Source organism: Pseudophryne corroboree, chromosome 1 (genome assembly GCF_028390025.1).
Source record: "Pseudophryne corroboree isolate aPseCor3 chromosome 1, aPseCor3.hap2, whole genome shotgun sequence".
In the NCBI taxonomy this organism is placed as follows: Eukaryota; Metazoa; Chordata; class Amphibia; order Anura; family Myobatrachidae; genus Pseudophryne; species Pseudophryne corroboree.
The window spans coordinates 744,353,645-744,375,846 of NC_086444.1; the positions used below are offsets into that span (position 1 = coordinate 744,353,645).

At 46.2% G+C, this 22,202-nt stretch overlaps 1 protein-coding gene across 2 annotated transcripts in view; it reads left to right on the top strand.

The window, feature by feature from the left end:
• Positions 1–13,822, top strand: part of MLLT1 (MLLT1 super elongation complex subunit) — a 116,298-nt gene extending 102,476 nt beyond the window's left edge. Inside the window, exons 10-12 of one of the 2 annotated variants that reach the window (XM_063916429.1) lie at positions 9,577–9,648; positions 9,753–9,824; positions 11,302–13,822. In XM_063916429.1, coding sequence (XP_063772499.1) covers positions 9,577–9,648; positions 9,753–9,824; positions 11,302–11,430 — 273 coding nt within the window. In that variant the 3' untranslated portion in view covers positions 11,431–13,822. The other variant, XM_063916436.1, reaches the window with a different exon arrangement.
• Positions 13,823–22,202: the final 8,380 nt, after the last annotated feature.

Sequence of the window (22,202 nt, forward strand, 5' to 3'; positions counted from 1 at the left end):
GTGAACTCAGATGTGGCTGAAGAGTTGAAGACGTGCTCCCACTGGGGTGGACTCCCTTAGCGGAGCCCCAACGTCATGCGGTGGATTTAGTAGAGGCCGGGGAGGACTTCTGTTCCTGGGAGCTAGCTGTGCCCTGTGCCCTTACCTCTGGTAAGAAAGGACGCTCCTCATACTTTCTTGTTTTTCTGCGACCGAAAGGACTGCATTTGATAATGTCGTGCTTTCTTAGGCTGTGAGGGAATATAAGGCAAAAGATCAGAATTACCAGCTATAGCTGTGGAGACCAGGTCCGAGAGCCCTTCTCCACACAATTCCTCAGCCTTGTAAGGTAAAACCTCCATATGCCTCTTTTAGTCGGCATCACCTGTCCATTGCATGTTCCACAGGACACGTCTAGCAGAAATCGACATAGCGTTGACTCTAGAACCCAGTAGACCAATGTCTCTTTGGGCATGTCTTATATATAAGACAGCATTATATATATATATATATATATATATATATATATATATATATATATATATATATATATATATATATATCCCAAATGGGACTGGCACTCTCCTGACTGGCGTAAAGGTACCCCGGTGCCTTCTGTGGAAGAAATGCAGAAATCCGGAAGAAACAGCGGCACTCGAGGATTTTCGTGAAGTATTGAAAATTGTATTCAAAAAAGGTTACAGGTAGCCAACGTTTCGGGGCTTACATGCCCCTTTGTCAAGGTGTATAACAGTGAGTGAGTGCAATAGCTTACCTTATATCCCCGTGAAGTTCAACGCAGTGCAGGTGTGTGGACGGAGCCGCCGGACTTCCGGTCGCGGCTCAGTGACGTCTGAAGGGCAGTGCCTGTTGCTATGGTGACTGAGACGCCAACAACGCCGATAACGGCTGGGTGGCGTCTGAGTGAAGGAGCGCGTTGTTATAGCAACTAAGGCGATTCGTGCCAAGTGCTCTTATCAATGTCTCAGTAGGCAACCAAGTTGTAAAGAAATTGTGTGAAAAAAAAGTGTGCGCCAAACGTTATACCAAGGTGCCTGGGAACCACTACTCCACCGTGGGGCACGATGTGTTACCGGTGCCGCGGGATGGGTGGGTATGTCAAGACCTGGTGGATGCCAGACTACTGTAAAGGTTAGGGTAAATCAAATCCGGGGATAGATAGAACGAGCAAGTTAAGTCGACCATAGGCTTGAAGATAACCTGCAGATGCCTCCTGTCTGGCACTAAACCCGGTGTGTAAATTCTTGGGGAGACTACCAAGGCCCATTATGAGGCTGGAATGTCTGCTTGTAGTAGAGTGTGATCCTGCTGTCCAATGGTATGGAGAAGTGCTTCCACCAGGTGCTGACGAATGTGGGCATATAAGTGATGTGCAACTATGTAACGCGTCAAACTGTGATGAAATGAGGTGACTCTGGCTGGCTGGGCCGCCTAATGACACAGTGTGGAACAAATATACTGAGTTATAGGAAAATGTTCCATGAGAATTTTTCGTTCAGCCCTCCTGGGCTGATGGTGCCCAGTTCGAAGATCCATTTGGATTCAATATGCAGTAATCTTCGATCCCTGTCTCCTCCTCTGATGCTGCGGGGTACGTGATCGATGATCTGATGTCTCAAATCGTTCAGTGAGTGGCCCTTCAAAGCGAAGTGCCTAGCCACAGGTTGTTCAGAAGGTTTGCCTAATAGGGCCTGCTTGATCGCAGACCTGTGGAGGGCCATCCTCTCTCTGAGTGTTCTGATGGATTTGCCCACGTATATTAGGTGACACGGGCAGGTGAGTATGTACACTATGTGTGTGGTAGTACATGTTACCACGTGTCTGATCTGATAGATCTTTTCTTTATGCGGATGCTTAAAAGAAGATCCCGTGATCATATTGCTGCAAGTGGTGCATTTAGGGCACTTGTAGCACCCTGGGGCCTTTGAGAGAAAGGTGGGGGGTCGTTGTGCTTCGCTTTGGAACCCCGTGATGTCCGAGTGTACTATAATATCTCTTATGCTTTTGCCTCTTGTGAAGCATAGCATCGGACGCCTCTCTCTGAACGTGGGAAGTTTTGCATCTGAGGCTACTATGGGCCACAGGGCTCTGGCCGCTCTCTGTATAACTGGGCTTGCTGTACTGAACTGGTTCACAAACGGTATGATCGCTTGGTTCCTGCGCGCAGTAGGATTCAGTAGTGTCTCCCTCGGTATCGCCATAATCTCTTTTTTCTGTGCCTGGAGTGTTTGATAGTTATAGCCCCGCTGTATGAATTTATCAACCAGGGTCTCTAATTCCTGGTCCAGGGTAGAGCGATCACTGATGATCCTGGAGGCCCTGATCATCTGAGATCTGGGGAGCCCCTCCTTCAGGGGTCTGGGATGGTGACTGTTGGCCTTCAGTAAAACATTCTTGTCTGTGGGCTTTGTGAACAGGCTGGTGGTTAGTGTTCCTTCCTGAATTGTTATCCTGACGTCCAGGTAGTTCACTGATTCGCTACTGATGTTGTAAGTGTATTTAATTGTGGAGGGTCTGTTGTTTGCTTCCTCTATCAGTCGTTCAAAACGTGCTCTGTCACCCGTCCAGAGTAAGAACAAATCGTCTATATATCTGACGAACAGCAGGATGTTTCGCGCTATGTCCTGGTTCTCAAAAAATATATCCTGTTCTTCCTGGAACATGAAAACATTTGCAAATGATGGGGAGACGTTGCTCCCCATCGCACAGCCTGTTCGTTGCTGGAAAAAGGTGCCATTAAACATAAAGAAGTTTCTCTTTAAGGTAAAGGTGAGGAGTTGTATGAAAAGCTCTGTGTCAAGAGTGTCCATTTTTTCTTTGATAAGAAAATCTCGCATAACTTGAAGGCCTTCCCGATGAGGGATACTTGTGTATAGGCTCTTTACGTCGATCACACACATCAAAGTCCCTTGAGGGACCCGTCCTATACTGTTAATCCGCTCCAGAAAGCTGGTGGTGTCCTTGATATAGTTGTGGTGTTTGACGATCAGTGGTTGCAAGATTCCGTCTAAGAATGTTGAGATGTTGAGTCCGGCGGCTCCGTCCACACACCTGCACTGCGTTGAACTTCACGGGGATATAAGGTAAGCTATTGCACTCACTCACTGTTATACACCTTGACAAAGGGGCATGTAAGCCCCGAAACGTTGGCTACCTGTAACCTTTTTTGAATACAATTTTCAATACTTCACGAAAATCCTCGAGTGCCGCTGTTTCTTCCGGATTTCTGCATTTCTTCCACAGAAGGCACCGGGGTACCTTTACGCCAGTCAGGAGAGTGCCAGTCCCATTTGGGATATATATGCAATTTTGGCGCACACAGGTCGCACTGTTCGCCAGCCGGGGTCAAGGCACCTCCCCCTCAATGACTCCTTACTTCTCTTGATTATCACACTGCACCCTTTTGTCCAGGTGGAGTTCCACAGTCACATACACTGCGGTGTACACCTCAGCACCGGGCACCCACCAGCAATAACTGCACGCACCAAATATGGAGTCCACATCCACCCTAAGGCATGATGAAGACACACCGGGATGCAAAGGGATGCCTTCGGTTTTGGGTGAATCCTTCAGTTTTATTTTTTGAGAACCAGGACATAGCGCGAAACATCCTGCTGTTCGTCAGATATATAGACGATTTGTTCTTACTCTGGACGGGTGACAGAGCACGTTTTGAACGACTGATAGAGGAAGCAAACAACAGACCCTCCACAATTAAATACACTTACAACATCAGTAGCGAATCAGTGAACTACCTGGACGTCAGGATAACAATTCAGGAAGGAACACTAACCACCAGCCTGTTCACAAAGCCCACAGACAAGAATGTTTTACTGAAGGCCAACAGTCACCATCCCAGACCCCTGAAGGAGGGGCTCCCCAGATCTCAGATGATCAGGGCCTCCAGGATCATCAGTGATCGCTCTACCCTGGACCAGGAATTAGAGACCCTGGTTGATAAATTCATACAGCGGGGCTATAACTATCAAACACTCCAGGCACAGAAAAAAGAGATTATGGCGATACCGAGGGAGACACTACTGAATCCTACTGCGCGCAGGAACCAAGCGATCATACCGTTTGTGAACCAGTTCAGTACAGCAAGCCCAGTTATACAGAGAGCGGCCAGAGCCCTGTGGCCCATAGTAGCCTCAGATGCAAAACTTCCCACGTTCAGAGAGAGGCGTCCGATGCTATGCTTCACAAGAGGCAAAAGCATAAGAGATATTATAGTACACTCGGACATCACGGGGTTCCAAAGCGAAGCACAACGACCCCCCACCTTTCTCTCAAAGGCCCCAGGGTGCTACAAGTGCCCTAAATGCACCACTTGCAGCAATATGATCACGGGATCTTCTTTTAAGCATCCGCATAAAGAAAAGATCTATCAGATCAGACACGTGGTAACATGTACTACCACACACATAGTGTACATACTCACCTGCCCGTGTCACCTAATATACGTGGGCAAATCCATCAGAACACTCAGAGAGAGGATGGCCCTCCACAGGTCTGCGATCAAGCAGGCCCTATTAGGCAAACCTTCTGAACAACCTGTGGCTAGGCACTTCGCTTTGAAGGGCCACTCACTGAACGATTTGAGACATCAGATCATCGATCACGTACCCCGCAGCATCAGAGGAGGAGACAGGGATCGAAGATTACTGCATATTGAATCCAAATGGATCTTCGAACTGGGCACCATCAGCCCAGGAGGGCTGAACGAAAAATTCTCATGGAACATTTTCCTATAACTCAGTATATTTGTTCCACACTGTGTCATTAGGCGGCCCAGCCAGCCAGAGTCACCTCATTTCATCACAGTTTGACGCGTTACATAGTTGCACATCACTTATATGCCCACATTCGTCAGCACCTGGTGGAAGCACTTCTCCATACCATTGGACAGCAGGATCACACTCTACTACAAGCAGACATTCCAGCCTCATAATGGGCCTTGGTAGTCTCCCCAAGAATTTACACACCGGGTTTAGTGCCAGACAGGAGGCATCTGCAGGTTATCTTCAAGCCTATGGTCGACTTAACTTGCTCGTTCTATCTATCCCCGGATTTGATTTACCCTAACCTTTACAGTAGTCTGGCATCCACCAGGTCTTGACATACCCACCCATCCCGCGGCACCGGTAACACATCGTGCCCCACGGTGGAGTAGTGGTTCCCAGGCACCTTGGTATAACGTTTGGCGCACACTTTTTTTTCACACAATTTCTTTACAACTTGGTTGCCTACTGAGACATTGATAAGAGCACTTGGCACGAATCGCCTTAGTTGCTATAACAACGCGCTCCTTCACTCAGACGCCACCCAGCCGTTATCGGCGTTGTTGGCGTCTCAGTCACCATAGCAACAGGCACTGCCCTTCAGACGTCACTGAGCCGCGACCGGAAGTCCGGCGGCTCCGTCCACACACCTGCACTGCGTTGAACTTCACGGGGATATAAGGTAAGCTATTGCACTCACTCACTGTTATACACCTTGACAAAGGGGCATGTAAGCCCCGAAACGTTGGCTACCTGTAACCTTTTTTGAATACAATTTTCAATACTTCACGAAAATCCTCGAGTGCCGCTGTTTCTTCCGTATTTCTATATATATATATATATATATATATCTCTCTCCTAGGGTCAATAACATGGTATCCTTATCTAGGGTGTCAATCTCCGCTGATAAGGTATCTGTTCACGCTGCTACAGCGCTATAAACCCATGCCGACACAATCGCCGGTCTGAGTAGTGTACCAGAATGTGTGTAAATGGACTTCAAAGTACTTTTACTGCGTGCTATCTGCAGGATCCCTGAGGATAGCTGTTAAGTCAGCGCTACCTTTTGGGTAAATGTGTCAATGTCCACCCTAGGGGAAGATTCCCATCGTATCCTGGCCCTAGCAGGGAAAGGATACGCCATGAGAATTCTTTTTGGGAATCTGCAGTTTCTTGTCTGGAGATTCCCGCTCTTTTTCTTCATGAGAGGGGGGAAATTTACCTTAGCTTTCTTCCCCTTAAACATGTGTACCCTCGTGTCAGGGACAGATGAGTCATAAGTGATATGCAAAACATCTTTTTTTACAATAATCATATATTGAATACTTTTCTGCCAGTTTTGGCTGTAACTTTGCATTATCGTAGTCGACACTGGAGTCAGACTCCTTGTCGGTATCAGTGTCTATTATTTTGGATAGTGGGCGTTTTGAGACTCTGAAGGTCCCTGCGACATAGGGACAGATATGGTAGATTCCCTGTCTGTTCTCTAATCTTTTGTGCAATAAATTGACTTTAGCACTTAATTCTACATATCCAGTCAGGTGTCAGTGTTGTCGACGGAGATACCACACACACACATTTGCTCCATCTCCTTCTTAGGGGTGCCTTTTACCTCAGACATGTCGACACACGCGTACCGACCCACACCACACACTCAGGGAACCCTCTTATCTGAAGACCGTTCCCCCACAAGGCCCTTTGGAGAGACAGAGAGAGAGTATGCCAGCACACACCCCAGCGCTATATGACCCAGGAAAAAAAACAGTAATTTAATGTTTTACCCTGTAGCGCTGTTATATATTATCTGCGCCGAATTATGTGCCCCCCCCCATTTCTTTAAAACCCTCTTTTCTACCGTGGTATAAGCAGGGGAGAGTCTGGGGAGCTTCCTCTCAGCGGTGCTGTGGAGAAAAAATGGCGCTGGGGAGTGCTGAGGGAGAAGCCCCGGCCCCTCGACGGCGGGCTTCTGTCCCGCTCAAATATACTGTACACTGGCGGGGGCTCGTTATATATATACAGTGGTTAGCTGTATATATCCTATTTTGCCAGAAATTAGGTTTATATTGCTGCCCAGGGCGCCCCCCCTGCGCCCTGCACCCTTACAGTGACTGCCATGTGTGTGGTGTATGGGAGCAATGACGCACAGCTGCAGTGCTGTGCGTTACCTCAGTGAAGATCATGAAGTCTTCTGCCGCCTCTGAAGTCTTCTTTACTTCTCATACTCACCCGGCTTCTATCTTCCGGCTCTGCGAGGGGGAGGGCGGCGCGGCTCCGGGACGAACTCCAGGGTGAGACCTGTGTTCTGACTCCCTCTGGAGCTAATGGTGTCCAGTAGCCTAAGAAGCAGAGCCTTGAAACTCACAGAAGTAGGTCTGCTTCTCTCCCCTCAGTCCCTCGATGCAGGGAGTCTGTTGCCAGCAGTGCTCCCTGAACATAAAAAACCTAACAAATATACTTTCTGACAGGAAACTCAGGAGAGCTCCCTGCAATGCACCCAGTCTCCTCTGGGCACAGTAGTAAACTGAGGTCTGGAGGAGGGGCATAGAGGGAGGAGCCAGTGCACACCCAGATCTAAAGTCTTTCTTAAAGTGCCCATGTCTCCTGCGGAGCCCGTCTATCCCCATGGTCCTTACGGAGTCCCCAGCATCCTCTAGGACGTAAGAGAAATATAAATAAAGTCCAGGAGATAGGCGCCACTCTTACACTTCTTAGGGATTTTTCATATAGGTAAATAACCAAATCACACAGTAGCAAATGCATGCAAACTGCCATTTTGGTACCATTAGTAAATATAAGATTTCATTTCTGTAAGCTGTTAAGGAGACGGTGGGATCTGTTACATATATATTTGTGAATGATAAGAGGCCTTCACTTGTATTTTAGGTTTAGTTATCCTTTAATATGCAAAGAACTGAACAGCAGGAGGCCTTTAAAGCCTGGCCTGTTACCAGCCTGTGATGATGGAAGTTGTGCAAGTCACTGTTAAGGGAAAGCAGCCTTAAGTGCTAAAGAGAGTGACTTTATTTAAAACGGAAGGATTTATTTGATTTCACTTTTTAATGCTTCTCGAATTCTGGATATGATCAGCTCAATTCATCAGGAGTCTGTAATTTTCAAAGCTAAACACGGCCGACTGCTCAATATATAGCGAAATAATTACTACGTGAACTCTGTGCTTATCATGCCAAGCAGTCTATAAAGATGGGAAGGAACCAAATATTTTTATTTTGATATTCTATTTTAGCTCTGTTGAATAAAGTTTACTGGTATTACGTTCTCAGCTCATCATAGATAGCAGTCCACATCTGACGTGTACTACGTGATACTGTTCTACATATGATCCAAGATTCAAGGGGACATTTTCATGTGTTGAGCTGCTGTGGCAGCGATGGTCTGTCCTGTGATGTATATGAATCCAGCATTCCACATTTATTTTCTACAGAGCAAGTCTGTTACTCACACTTGTGTTGTCACATAAATAAGCCGTTTTATCTCTGGATGTAACCTTTTCTGACTTCAGGGAGATGATTTTGGTACCTTCGTGGGCTTTGTTGCAGTTACAGGTGTTTTTGTTACATTTTAAACACATTCATTTAACTTTGATTCAGGGTTCCTGGCAGTAATGTAACCATTTGAAGAAATATGTTTTCTTGCTGTAAACTGACCTAATGTTTTATCTGTAGTGTATTGCAGGTCACTATAATACATGAAAGTTTTTATTAATAAATTCGCTTAACGCATCAGTGCAACAGCTTCAAAAGATAAATCTTTTATTTATTTTTTTAATGACATGCTATTTTTATTAGTGTTGTTCACAAATTTAAATAAATAAAAATCTATACCTAATATATACACAAATACACACAAAAAATGTTAGTGTATACACTTTTCCTTTTGCTGAATTTTACAAGTGGTTTAATTGAAGGAATGCCCTGTATGGTGACCTCCCCTCCCTTTTCCCTCCTGTGAGTACACATAAAGATACAAATTGCCATTGAATGGTGTTGCGTAGTGAAATGAGCACCTGATTGGGTAGGTGACTCTTTCATTGCCCTACTCCATTCTACACCAGTTGAATTTCCTCCGCTCTTTCAGTTCTCCAGAGATAGGGCAAATGACAAATAAAATAAGGTGGAATAGTAAGGTAACTGTAAGGGTGTCCCTCCCCTGACTGTTACTAGGGATGGGTGGAGGGGGCATGAAAGTAGATTTCCCTTATGAGTATTGGCAGGTAGTAAGCTGAAATGTTCGCTACTGCTGGTTAGTTAGCATAAACTACATGCAGCAATAGTGAACATTCACCAGAGTGTTTAAACTGCATCTCTTTTGCCATTTTAGCTTTTACAGTGTGTGAGAACAGTGCAGTCCTGGGGCAGACATCTTCTGGCTCTCCATCTATTGTTAGCTCGCCGGCTAGCATGGCACTCTGGACAGCCACATGTTGCCTAAGCTTGGTTAAGTCATAGTTTTCTTCTTGGAACTCTGTTTTTGGCTTCCTACCCTCTGTTAATATCACACTGGAAATCCCATAACGTGGCTGCTATATGTGTTATGATTTCAAATATATTTTGAATCATTTCTTTATTTTAGTGTAACTCAGTTTCTTGTCCAAATCACTCTAGACTGCAAGACCTCATGAGCAAGGCAATTTCTACCATTTGTATTTGTTTGTCACCGTGCATTGTTTTCTGGCCAGCTGTCCAATTACTGACACATCTGGTGATCTAGAAATAAATATTAATAATTCCCATCTTCTGCTTTGTTTTGCTGTCTCCATAACTCTTCCTGTACATAGAATACTGGGCGGCGAAGTCCTGAAACGTGCAGCAAGTCAGAGAAGCTGCTGAAGAAAGTAGTGTATGACAAGGTAACTTCTTACACCCCCAAAGGGTTACACAGGCATCTTCTGTCAGAGAGACTCTAATACTAACCTTTTCTCTACTGACCCTTTTGCCCCCCCTTCCCTTTTAGGCATACACCGATGAGCTGGTTGATCTACACAGAAGACTTATGGCTCTACGAGAGAGAAATGTCCTGCAGCAGGTAGGTCTATGTAGATTTATATGTCTGCTGCATAAAATGATGCATTCTGCCTATTTCTTTTGACTTCTACCTGCCCCATTAGTTGTGTTCAGGCTTTACGGTGAGAAGGCATATATTTGTCTCCTGAATGTGTTGGATGGGGTCGGGTACGAAGTCCCAGCAGTCTGTATCCCTACAGTCAGGATGCCGACAGCGGTATCCTGACAGTCAAAATCCAGACTGATCATGGTAAGTATTTACAGCCTAACCCTATCCGCCCCCTCCTCCTAGTGCCTAACCCTAACACCCCAGCCCGTTGGACGGACATGCTGCTCTTGTGAATGCCCACTTTCAATAATGTGTTTTTTGTTTTGCCCCAAAGCCACTAGGTCATTTTACACAAGAAAGGGCTATTACTGTATGTCCTGTGAGGGAAATCTCCATTGGCTGGCTTCTATTCGATGCATTTAGACTCTCATGTGGCTGTATGCTGCACTTACAGTAACTCGGGACTCCCAAATTTTTGTTTGTAGCTCAGAAGGGTGCCTTACAAAAATCTGCTAGTCTGGCTAAGGTGAGCCTCGAGGGGATTGAGATGGGCTGCCATTGTTCGGGTTTCCACACATCTCCAACACATCTTGTCCTTTTCTTGAGTATTTGAATAGACGGGTGGTCTTCAGTATGCCGACTGACGGGATCCCGGCGCACATTATACCGGCGCCGGAATCCCGACAGCCGGCATACCGACACTTATTCTCCCTCGTGGGGGTCCATGACCCCCCTGGAGGGAGAATAAAATAGTGTGGCGCGCCACCGTGCCCGTAGCGTGGCGAGCGCAGCGAGCCCGCAAGGGGCTCATTTGCGCTCACCACACTGTCGGTAAGCCGGCGGTCAGGCTCCCGGCGCCAGTATGCTGGTCGCCGGGAGCCCGACCGCCGGCATACCATAGTGAACCCGAATAGACCCCTATATATTCTGGCATTTTATAGTGACTTGCATGTCTGTTGCTTTTACATTCAGCAGATACTTTATCAGTGTTGAGAGGTTTATTTCTCTCTGTGACAAGTTGCTTAATGGGTAAGGGGATGTGTTGCAAGGGTTGTACAATGTTTATTTTGTCTACTGTACGTTTTAAGGTGAAAGACAGAAATCACTTGGAGTGCATGTAACTGTTGTTCAAATAGAGTGTAAAAAACAAATGTAAAGTATATCATCACTCTGGCATGGATGAGGAATCTCCTAACATGACCACTATAATGAAAGGGTATTCTGTTCTATGACTGCTATATCCAGTTACAAAATGTACACATGCTTGGTTTGTCTATATTTGGGAGAGATAGCTTATTAATAGCCTCATTGTGGTGCATACACCGCTAATAATAATAAAAAATAAAATTCACCTTTCTTACTAAAAAAAAAAAAGATTTTTAAATGCTCATACAAGTAAAACATTTTGATTTTCTCTGCATCTTATACTCTCTGTACCTCTTTTTCCAAGATTGTCAACCTCATAGAAGAAACAGGACACTTCAATGTCACCAACACAACTTTTGACTTTGACCTCTTCTCATTGGATGAGACAACTGTCCGTAAACTGCAGAGTTACCTGGAATCTGGAGCTACATGACCCCCATGTAGACTGGGAACTAAGGAGACAGCGTGTTGTAGGGCAGTTAACACCTTCATTCCTTAAACTTTTCCTGGTCCGTGCAACCACCTTTGGGATTGACCAGTGCTCCCAGCAAATAGGATGTTTCAAACTGAGCCATCTAGGCTAATCCTACATGGGGGATATCACTCCAGCATACAAGATTTTATCGTGTGACTTTTTTATTTTTACCCTCTTAGAGCATAAGGTTTAGCAGGGATTTTAGATCATGTTTTTTTCTTTCAAAATACAGATAATAATTCACACTGCAGATGATGCAGTTTTTAGTGATAGAAGTCTGTGGGCTAGATGAATATAAGCATGAATTAGAAGTATATGAACAATCCTTAGACAGTGCAGACATCTGGACAGACAGTAATATATATTTACATACATACACAACCTGTTTTGATAACGTTAACTTTCATTAGAACTGTATCTATACAGTAATATTTTTTTATTTCTGTATTTTGAGATTAAGTGTGTGAAAACGTCTGCTCTAACCCCACAGGATTTTCTCCAAAAATCATGAAACCATACAGTAGAGGTATGAGGTAGGAGTGATTCCGATACCTCAGTGTAATAACAATCTGTAGTAGATCCCCCTTCTCTCTTTCTCTCTCTCTCTCTCTATGTTAGGCAGAGAGTTTCTAGTATTTATGATGAGCAAGGAGAGCACTGGCTTCACTCTGCTTCAGAAGCATTACGGAACATTGAATCTGTAAGCTGTATATTATATATATATATTATATATATGTATGTATGTATTTTATGTATAAGATGGCCTGGAGAGGCAGACTATTACTCCCTTTTTTTTTTTTTTTTTTTTCTTTTTTTTTGACGGGTAAGGATGGAACAAGGATTTGCTTTGAATCATCTTGTAATTTTACAATTCTTATTTTATTGAACAAGAGATTCAAAATGTACCAGTTAAGGAGACCGTGGCGGTTGTATGTTTTTAATAATAATGTCATTTGTAAACATCATTACATTCTGATATTGGAAGGGCTTTTACGTGCTTCTAACTGTATTGGCTTTCTGAATAGCAGAAGGGTGTACAGGTACAAGTGTTTATGGAAGGAAGAGGAGTATTTATATAGGACACTGCTGACTGTATAGGTTCCAGCAGGAAACCTCCAGAATTCACAGCTTCAAGGGTTATTTTGTGCTATCTTCAAATAGGCGCAAAAGTAAACTGGACTGCCAATCCTAACTACTCAAACACTTGTCAACACTACAGCCTGCTTCACTCTAAGAGAAAAGTGCGGATCACGGTGTTGACTATGGATGGACACCATCTTTATTCAGGAATACTTCTTCCTACTGCAGTGAGCATTCTGAATTCGGACAGAAAATGTTTTGCTGGTAGGAGATAATTATAGGTTTTATTAAACAGCCTGTCCCTGAAATGTAAAACACTAATGCTTATTTTATTTTTTTATACTTTTTTTGTTACACTCCTTTTTCATACGGTACCCATTCTTGACCAGCGTTGGGTCCCTTTTTAGGACCAAAAGTAGAAATGTATGTATTTAAGCGATCAACCCCACTTTTTTTGGTCAATTTTTTTTTTTTTTTTTTTTTTTAATCTGCTTCTGCAAATCATATTTGTCATTAATGACTATTATGGACACATTTTAGCTATTTCCCCATATCATATTTGTTGAACAGGACTTACACTCCTTTTTAAAATGGCAACACTACAACAGCTTCATTTTTTTTTTTTTTTTCTCAAGGACTCCTCCCCTACCCCCCCAGGAGGATAGTACTGCACTCGTATACTGTACTTGTAAGGACAGATGCTTAGAGTTTGGGTCTTCCACACAGTATTTGATTCCCTCCATTTGATATCAGTATTTGTTGTTGATTGCAAAATGATTTCACTTTCCCATTGGGAGTTGGGAGCTTGGAATAAGGGATGTATTTCTTCCTCGAGAAAGGTTGCCTTAAAGGTATTATTTTAACACCGTTAAATGATCAAGGGATTGGGAAACAAAATCAATGTTAATAGGACAACTTTGTGTCAACCACTTTCATGCCAGAATGGGTATGTATTTCTACAGCTATCAGTTGCAGACTTAATGGTATTGGGCTCATGTGATGCACATTTAGCAATTCTTATTGGTTGGCGAGTTATGAACATACATTTTTAAATGAGACTGAGACCTCTATAATCAAACTGTTTTATTGTCCAAGAAGTATTTATTAATGTATCGAGCAAAGTGAATCTGGTTTTGAACCAAGCCTGATGGTTGGAAACTGTATTGCTAAAGATGCATAGATATTTGGTCTTGTATTATTTTTATTTTAATATTGGGAATCTTGCAAGAGTTTTTATAGGAAAAAATGAAATAAAGATCAAGAAAATCTTTTTCTATTGCAATGGACTTTTATTCTGTTCTATAAAAACACTACTACCTTTTTTTTAAGCACAGATCAAACAACATGTACTTTATGCAATTTATTTTTCTCTTACGTCCTAGAGGATACTGGGGTCCACATTAGTACCATGGGATATATACAGGTCCACTAGGAGCCATGGACACTTTAAGAAATTGATAGTGTGGGCTGGCTCCTCCCTCTATGCCCCTCCTACCAAACTCAGTCTAGGAAACTGTGCCCGGAGGAGCCGGTGACACTTGGGAAGCTCCTGAAGAGCTTTCTGCATTTATTTACTTTTTTGCTGTTTTCAGGCAGGTCTGGCTGGCACCAGGCAGCCTGCTCCTTGGGACTTAGGGAGGGGGGGGTGGGGGAGACGGCCCAACCTCCCTAGGGTTAATGGTCCCGTTCCCCGCTGACAGGACACTGAGGGTCCTATTCGCAAGCCCCACTACGGCGAGCGTACAGACCCGCAGTACACCGCCTCCCCTAACAGAGCCAGAAGTAAGAAGAGTGGTGAGTAGGTGGCCGGCGTCCCGGTTAGCGGGTCACCGGCTCTAATGGCGGCACAATGGGTAGGAGCGCAGCTCTGACGAGCAGGCTGCTACTCCAGGCTTCAGAGGCATACAGTGTGCTATGTGTTCCGCTGTGAGGGGTGAGCTGAAGCCACAACAAACATATACCCACACTGGCAGCAATTCTACAGGGGTTTTAACCCACTGTAGAACAGAAATGACATCATCCAGAAGACTGCGCGCCATTAAGGGGGCGGGGCTTCACTATGAGCGGATCCAGCAGCTCACCAGCGCCATTTTCCCTCTGTAGCTATACACAGGCAGACTGGCAGGGAAGCGCAGTTCCTCCACAAGGACTCCAGAGCACCTCAGCGGAACCAGGGGGTCATAGCAAAGGGGGGAGCAATATTTGGCGTACTAAACCATATTAAGGGTACTTAATTTGCGACCCAGCTGAACTTGTACTTTAGCTATAGGGGCGCTGTGTGGCTGGCTCCATTATGCTCTGTGTGGGTTAACTGTGTTTTACCCTATTTTCTCTGACGTCCTAGTGGATGCTGGGGACTCCGTCAGGACCATGGGGATTAGCGGCTCCGCAGGAGACAGGGCACAAAAATAAAGCTTTAGGATCAGGTGGTGTGCACTGGCTCCTCCCCCTATGACCCTCCTCCAAGCCTCAGTTAGGTTTTTGTGCCCGTCCGAGCAGGGTGCAATCTAGGTGGCTCTCCTAAAGAGCTGCTTAGAAAAAGTTTTTAGGTTTTTTATTTTACAGTGAGTCCTGCTGGCAACAGGCTCACTGCAACGAGGGACTTAGGGGAGAAGAAGTGAACTCACCTGCGTGCAGGATGGATTGGCTTCTTAGGCTACTGGACACCATTAGCTCCAGAGGGATCGAACACAGGCCCAGCCATGGAGTCCGGTCCCGGAGCCGCGCCGCCGACCCCCTTGCAGATGCCGAAAAGTGAAGAGGTCCAGAAACCGGCGGCAGAAGACTTTTCAGTCTTCATGAGGTAGCGCACAGCACTGCAGCTGTGCGCCATTGTTGTCACACACTTCACACCAGCGGTCACTGAGGGTGCAGGGCGCTGTGGGGGGTGCCCTGGGCAGCAATGAAATACCTATACTGGCTAAAAGATACATCACATATAGCCCCTGGGGCTATATGGATGTATTTAACCCCTGCCAGGTCTCAGAAAAACGGGAGAAGAAGCCCGACGAAAAGGGGGCGGGGCCTATTCTCCTCAGCACACAGCGCCATTTTCCCTCACAGAAATGCTGGTGGGAAGGCTCCCAGGCTCTCCCCTGCACTGCACTACAGAAACAGGGTTAAAACAGAGAGGGGGGGCACTTATTTGGCGATATGATTATATATATATTAAGATGCTATAAGGGAAAAACACTTATATAAAGGTTGTCCCTGTATAATTATAGCGTTTTGGTGTGTGCTGGCAAACTCTCCCTCTGTCTCTCCAAAGGGCTAGTGGGGTCCTGTCCTCTATCAGAGCATTCCCTGTGTGTGTGCTGTGTGTCGGTACGTGTGTGTCGACATGTATGAGGACGATGTTGGTTAGGTGGCGGAGCAATTGCCTGTAATGGTGATGTCACTCTCTAGGGAGTCGACACCGGAATGGATGGCTTAGTTAAGGAATTACGTGATAATGTCAACACGCTGCAGGTCGGTTGACGACATGAGACGGCCGGCAAACCAATTAGTACCTGTCCAGGCGTCTCAAACACCGTCAGGGGCGTTAAAACGTCTTTTTACCTCAGTCGGTCGACACAGACACGGACACTGACTCCAGTGTCGACGGTGAAGAAACAAACGTATTTCTCTATCGTCCTTGTGGATGCTGGGGTTCCTGAAAGGACCATGGGGAATAGCGGCTCCGCAGGAGACAGGGCACAAAAAGTAAAGCTTTCCGATCAGGTGGTGTGCACTGGCTCCTCCCCCTATGACCCTCCTCCAGACTCCAGTTAGATTTTGTGCCCGGCCGAGAAGGGTGCAATCTAGGTGGCTCTCCTAAAGAGCTGCTTAGAGAAAGTTTAGCTTAGGTTTTTTATTTTACAGTGAGTCCTGCTGGCAACAGGATCACTGCAACGAGGGACTTAGGGGAGAAGGAGTGAACTCACCTGCGTGCAGGATGGATTGGCTTCTTGGCTACTGGACATCAGCTCCAGAGGGACGATCACAGGTACAGCCTGGATGGTCACCGGAGCCGCGCCGCCGGCCCCCTTGCAGATGCTGAAGTAAGAAGAGGTCCAGAATCGGCGGCTGAAGACTCCTGCAGTCTTCTAAAGGTAGCGCACAGCACTGCAGCTGTGCGCCATTTTCCTCTCAGCACACTTCACACGGCAGTCACTGAGGGTGCAGGGCGCTGGGAGGGGGGCGCCCTGGGAGGCAAATGAAAACCTTTTTTGGCGAAAAATACCTCACATATAGCCCCCAGAGGCTATATGGAGATATTTAACCCCTGCCAAGATTCACTAAATAGCGGGAGACGAGCCCGCCGAAAAAGGGGCGGGGCCTATCTCCTCAGCACACAGCGTCATTTTCTCTCACAGAAAGCCTGGAGAGAAGGCTCCCAGGCTCTCCCCTGCACTGCACTACAGAAACAGGGTTAAAACAGAGAGGGGGGGCACTGATTTTGGCGATATTGAGATATATATAAAGATGCTATAAGGGAAAACACTTATATAAGGTTGTCCCTATATAATTATAGCGTTTTGGTGTGTGCTGGCAAACTCTCCCTCTGTCTCCCCAAAGGGCTAGTGTGGGTCCTGTCCTCTGTCAGAGCATTCCCGGTGTGTGTGCTGTGTGTCGGTACGTGTGTGTCGACATGTATGAGGACGATGTTGGTGAGGAGGCGGAGAAATTGCCTGTAATGGTGATGTCACTCTCTAGGGAGTCGACACCGGAATGGATGGCTTATTTAGGGAATTACGTGAGAATGTCAACACGCTGCAAGGTCGGTTGACGACGTGAGACGGCCGACAAACTATTAGTACCGGTCCAGGCGTCTCAGAAACACCGTCAGGGGCGTTAAAAACGCCCATTTACCTCAGTCGGTCGACACAGACACAGACACGGACACTGAATCCAGTGTCGACGGTGAATAAACAAACGTATTTCTCATTAGGGCCACACGTTAAGGGCAATGAAGGAGGTGTTGCATATTTCTGATACTACAAGTACCACAAAAAAGGGTATTATGTGGGAGTGAAAAAACTACCTGTAGTTTTTCCTGAATCAGATAAAATAAAATGAAGTGTGTGATGATGCGTGGGGTTACCCCGATAGCAAATATTGGCGTTATACCCTTTCCCGCCAGAAATTAGGGCGCGTTGGGAAACACCCCTTAGGGTGATAAGGCGCTCACACGCTTATCAAGTGGCGTTACCGTCTCCAGATACGGCCGCCCTCAAGGAGCCAGCTGATAGGAAGCTGGAAAGATATCCTAAAAAGTATATACACACATACGGTGGTTATACTGCGACCAGCGATCGCCATCAGCCTGGAGATGCAGTGCTGGGTTGGCTTGGTCGGATTCCCTGACTAAAAATATTTTATTCATATAGAGCATTTAATAGGATGCATTCTATATATATGTACGTGAGATGCACAGAGGGATATTTGCTCTCTGGCATCAAGATAAGTACGTTGTCCATATCACCCAGAAGATGTCATGGACACGACAGTGGTCAGGTGATACAGATCCCATACGGCACATGGAAGTATTGCCGTATAAAGGGAAGGAGTTAGTTGGGGTCGGTCCATTCGGACCTGGGGACCACGGCAACAGCTGGGAAATCCAACCTTTTTACCCCAAGTTACATCTCAGCTGAAAAAGACACCGTCTTTTCAGCCTCAATCCTTCCTTTCCCATGAGGGCATGCAGGCAAAAGGCCAGTCATATCTGCCCAGACATAGAGGTAAGGGAAGTAGACTGCAGCAGGCAGCCCCTTCCCAGGAAAAGAAGCCCTCCACCGCGTCTGCCAAGTCCTCAGCATGACGCTGGGGCCATGCAAGCGGACTCAAGGTGGGGGGGTAGTCTCAAGAGTCTCAGCGCGCAGTGGGATCACTCGCAGGTTGACCCCTAGATAGTACAAGTATTATCCCAGGGGTACAGATTGGAGAGTCGAGACATCTTCTCCTCGCAGGTTTCTGAAGTCTGCTTTACCAACGGCTCCCTCCGACAGGGAGGCAGCATTGGAAACAATTCACAAGCTGTATATCCAGCAGGTGATAAATCAAAGTACCCCTCCTACAACAAGGAAAAGGGTATTATTTTTCCACACTATATTGTGGTACTGACGCCAGATGGCTTGGTGAGACATAGTCTAAACTGAAATCTTTGAACACTTACATAAAAGGTTCAAATCGAGATGGAGTCACTCAGAGCAGTGATAGCGAACCGGAAAAAAGGGGACTATATGGTGTCCCTGGACATCAAGGATTACCTCCATGTCCAAATTTGCCCTTCTCAACAAGGGTACCTCTGGTTCGTGGTACAGAACTGTCAATATCAGTTTCAGACGATGCCGTTTGAATTATCCACGGCACCCCGGGCCTTTTACCAAGGTAATGGCCGAAAAGATGTTTCTTCAAAGAAAAAAGGCATCTAAATTATCCCTTACTTGGACGATATCCTGAAAAGGGCAAGTTCCAGAGAACAGTTGGAGGTCGGAAGAGCACTATCTAAAGTAGTTCTACGACAGCACGACTGGATTCTAAATATTCCAAGAATCGCAGCTGTTTTCCGACGATACGTCTGCTGTTCCTAGGAATGATTCTGGGCATAGTCCAGAAAAAGGTGTTCCTCCGGGAGGAAAAAGCCAAGGAGTTATTCGACCTAGTCAGAAACCTCCTAAAACCAGGCCAAGTATCAGTGCATCAATGCACAGGAGTCCTGGGAAAAATGGTGGCTTCTTACGAAGCGATTCCATTCGGCAGATCTCAGGGGATTTGCTGGACGAATGGTCCGGATCGCATTTTCAGATGCATCAGCGGATAATCCTGTCTCCAAGGACAAGGGTGTCTCTTCTGTGGGGGCTGCGGAGTGCTCATCTTTTAGAGGGCAGCACACTCAGCATTCAGGACTGTGTTCTGGGGACCACGGATACCAGCCTGAGAGGCTGGGGAGTAGTCACACAGGGAAAAAATTTCCAAGGAAGTGTGGTCAAGTCTGGAGACTTCTCTCCACATGAATATACTGGAGCTAAGGGCAATTTACAATGCTCTGAGCCTAGGAAGACTCCTGCTTCAAAGTCAACCGGTGCTGATCCAGTAGGACATCATCATGGCGGTCGCCCACGTTATCAGACGGGGCGACACAAGAAGCAGGAGGGCAATGACAGCAAGGATTCTTCGCTGGGCGGAAAATCATGTGATAACACTGTCAGCAGTGTTCATTCCGGGAGTGGGCAACTGGGAAGATTTCCTCAGCATAAATGAATTCCACCCGGAAAAGTGGAAACTTAATCTGGAAGTTTCCACATGATTGTAAACCGTTGGGAAAGACCAAAGGTGGTTATGATGGCGTCCCACCTGAAGCGCCAGGTCAAGAGACACTCAGGCAATAGCTGGGACGCTCTGGTAACACCGTCGGTGTACCAGTCGGTGTATGTGTTCCATCCTCTGCTTTTCATACCCTATGTATTGAAAATGATAGGAAGGAGAGGAGTAAGAACTATACTCGTGGCTCCGGTTTGGCCAAGAAGGACTTGGTTCCCGGAACTTCAAGAGATACTAAGAAGGGTCTTGATTCGGCAAGAACCGTGTCTGTTCCGGGACTTACCGCAGCTGCGTTGACGCCAAGGCAGGTGAACGCCGGATCCTAAGGGAAAGAGGCATTCCGGAAGAGGTCATCCCTACCCTGGTCAGAGCCAGGAAGGAGGTGACCGCACAACATTATCACCACTTAGGTGAAAATATGTGCCAGGGTGTGAGTCCAGGAAGGCTCCACGGAAGAATTTCAACTAGGTTAATTTCTACATTTCCTGCAAACAGGAGTGTCTATGGGTCTCAAATTGGGTCCATTAAGGTTCAAATTTCGGCCTGTTGATTTTCTTCCAGAAAGAAATTGGCTTCAGTTCCTGAAGTCCAGAAGTTGTTAAGGGAGTACTGCATATACAGCCCCTTTGATGTCTCCAGTGGCACTGGGCGATCTCAACGTAGTTTTGGGATTCCTAAAAAATCACATTGGTTTAAACAACTCAAATCTGTGGATTTGATATATCTCACATGGAAAATGACCATGCTGTTGGTCCTGGCCTCGGCCAGGCGAGTGTCAGAATTGGCGGCTTTATCTCACAAAGCCATATCTGATTGTCCATTCGGACAGAGCAAAGCTGCGGACTCGTCCCCAGTTTCTCCTTAAGGTGGTGTCAGCGTTTCACCTGAACCAGCTTATTGTGGTACCTGCGGCTACTAGGGACTTGGAGGACTCCAAGTTGCTGGATGTTATCAGGGCCCTGAAAATATAGTTTCCAGGTTGGCTGGAGTCAGGAAATCTGACTTGCTGTTTATCCTGTATGCACCCAACAATGCTGGGTGCTTCTGCTTCTAAGCAGTCGATTGCTCGTGGGATTGGTAGCACAATTCAACTTGCACATTCTGTGGCAGGCCTGCCACAGTCTAAATCTGTTAAGGCCCATTCCACAAGGAAGGTGGCCTCATCTTGGGCGGCTGCCCGAGGGGTCTCGGCATTACAACTTTGCCGAGCAGCTACGTGGTCGGGGGAGAACACGTTTGTAAAATTCTACAAATTTGATACCCTGGCAAAAGAGGACCTGGAGTTCTCTCATTCGGTGCTGCAGAGTCATCCGCACTCTCCCGCCCGTTTGGGAGCTTTGGTATAATCCCCATGGTCCTTTCAGGAACCCCAGCATCCACAAGGACGATAGAGAAAATAAGAATTTACTTACCGATAATTCTATTTCTCGGAGTCCGTAGTGGATGCTGGGCGCCCATCCCAAGTGCGGATTATCTGCAATACTTGTACATAGTTATTGCTAACTAAATCGGGTTATTGTTGTTGTGAGCCATCTTTTCAGAGGCTCCGCTGTTATCATACTGTTAACTGGGTTCAGATCACAGGTTGTACAGTGTGATTGGTGTGGCTGGTATGAGTCTTACCCGGGATTCAAAATTCCTCCCTTATTGTGTACGCTCGTCCGGGCACAGTACCTAACTGGAGTCTGGAGGAGGGTCATAGGGGGAGGAGCCAGTGCACACCACCTGATCGGAAAGCTTTACTTTTTGTGCCCTGTCTCCTGCGGAGCCGCTATTCCCCATGGTCCTTTCAGGAACCCCAGCATCCACTACGGACTCCGAGAAATAGAATTATCGGTAAGTAAATTCTTATTTTTTCTTTTAGGGCCACACGTTACTTGTTAAGGGCAATAAAGGAGGTGTTACATATTTCTGATACTACAAGTACCACAAAAAAGGGTATTTTGTGGAGTGTGAAAAAACTACCTGTAGTTTTTTCCTGAATCAGATAAATTAAATGAAGTGTGTGATGATGCGTGGGTTTCCCCCGATAGAAAATTATTGGCGGTATACCCTTTCCCGCCAGAAGTTAGGGCGCGTTGGGAAACACCCCTTAGGGTGGATAAGGCGCTCACACGCTTATCAAAACAAGTGGCGGTACCGTCTCCAGATAGGGCCGCCCTCAAGGAGCCAGCTGATAGGAGGCTGGAAAATATCCTAAAAAGTATATACACACATACTGGTGTTATACTGCGACCAGCGATCGCCTCAGCCTGGATGTGCAGCGCTGGGGTGGCTTGGTCGGATTCCCTGACTGAAAATATTGATACCCTTGACAGGGACAGTATTTTATTGACTATAGAGCA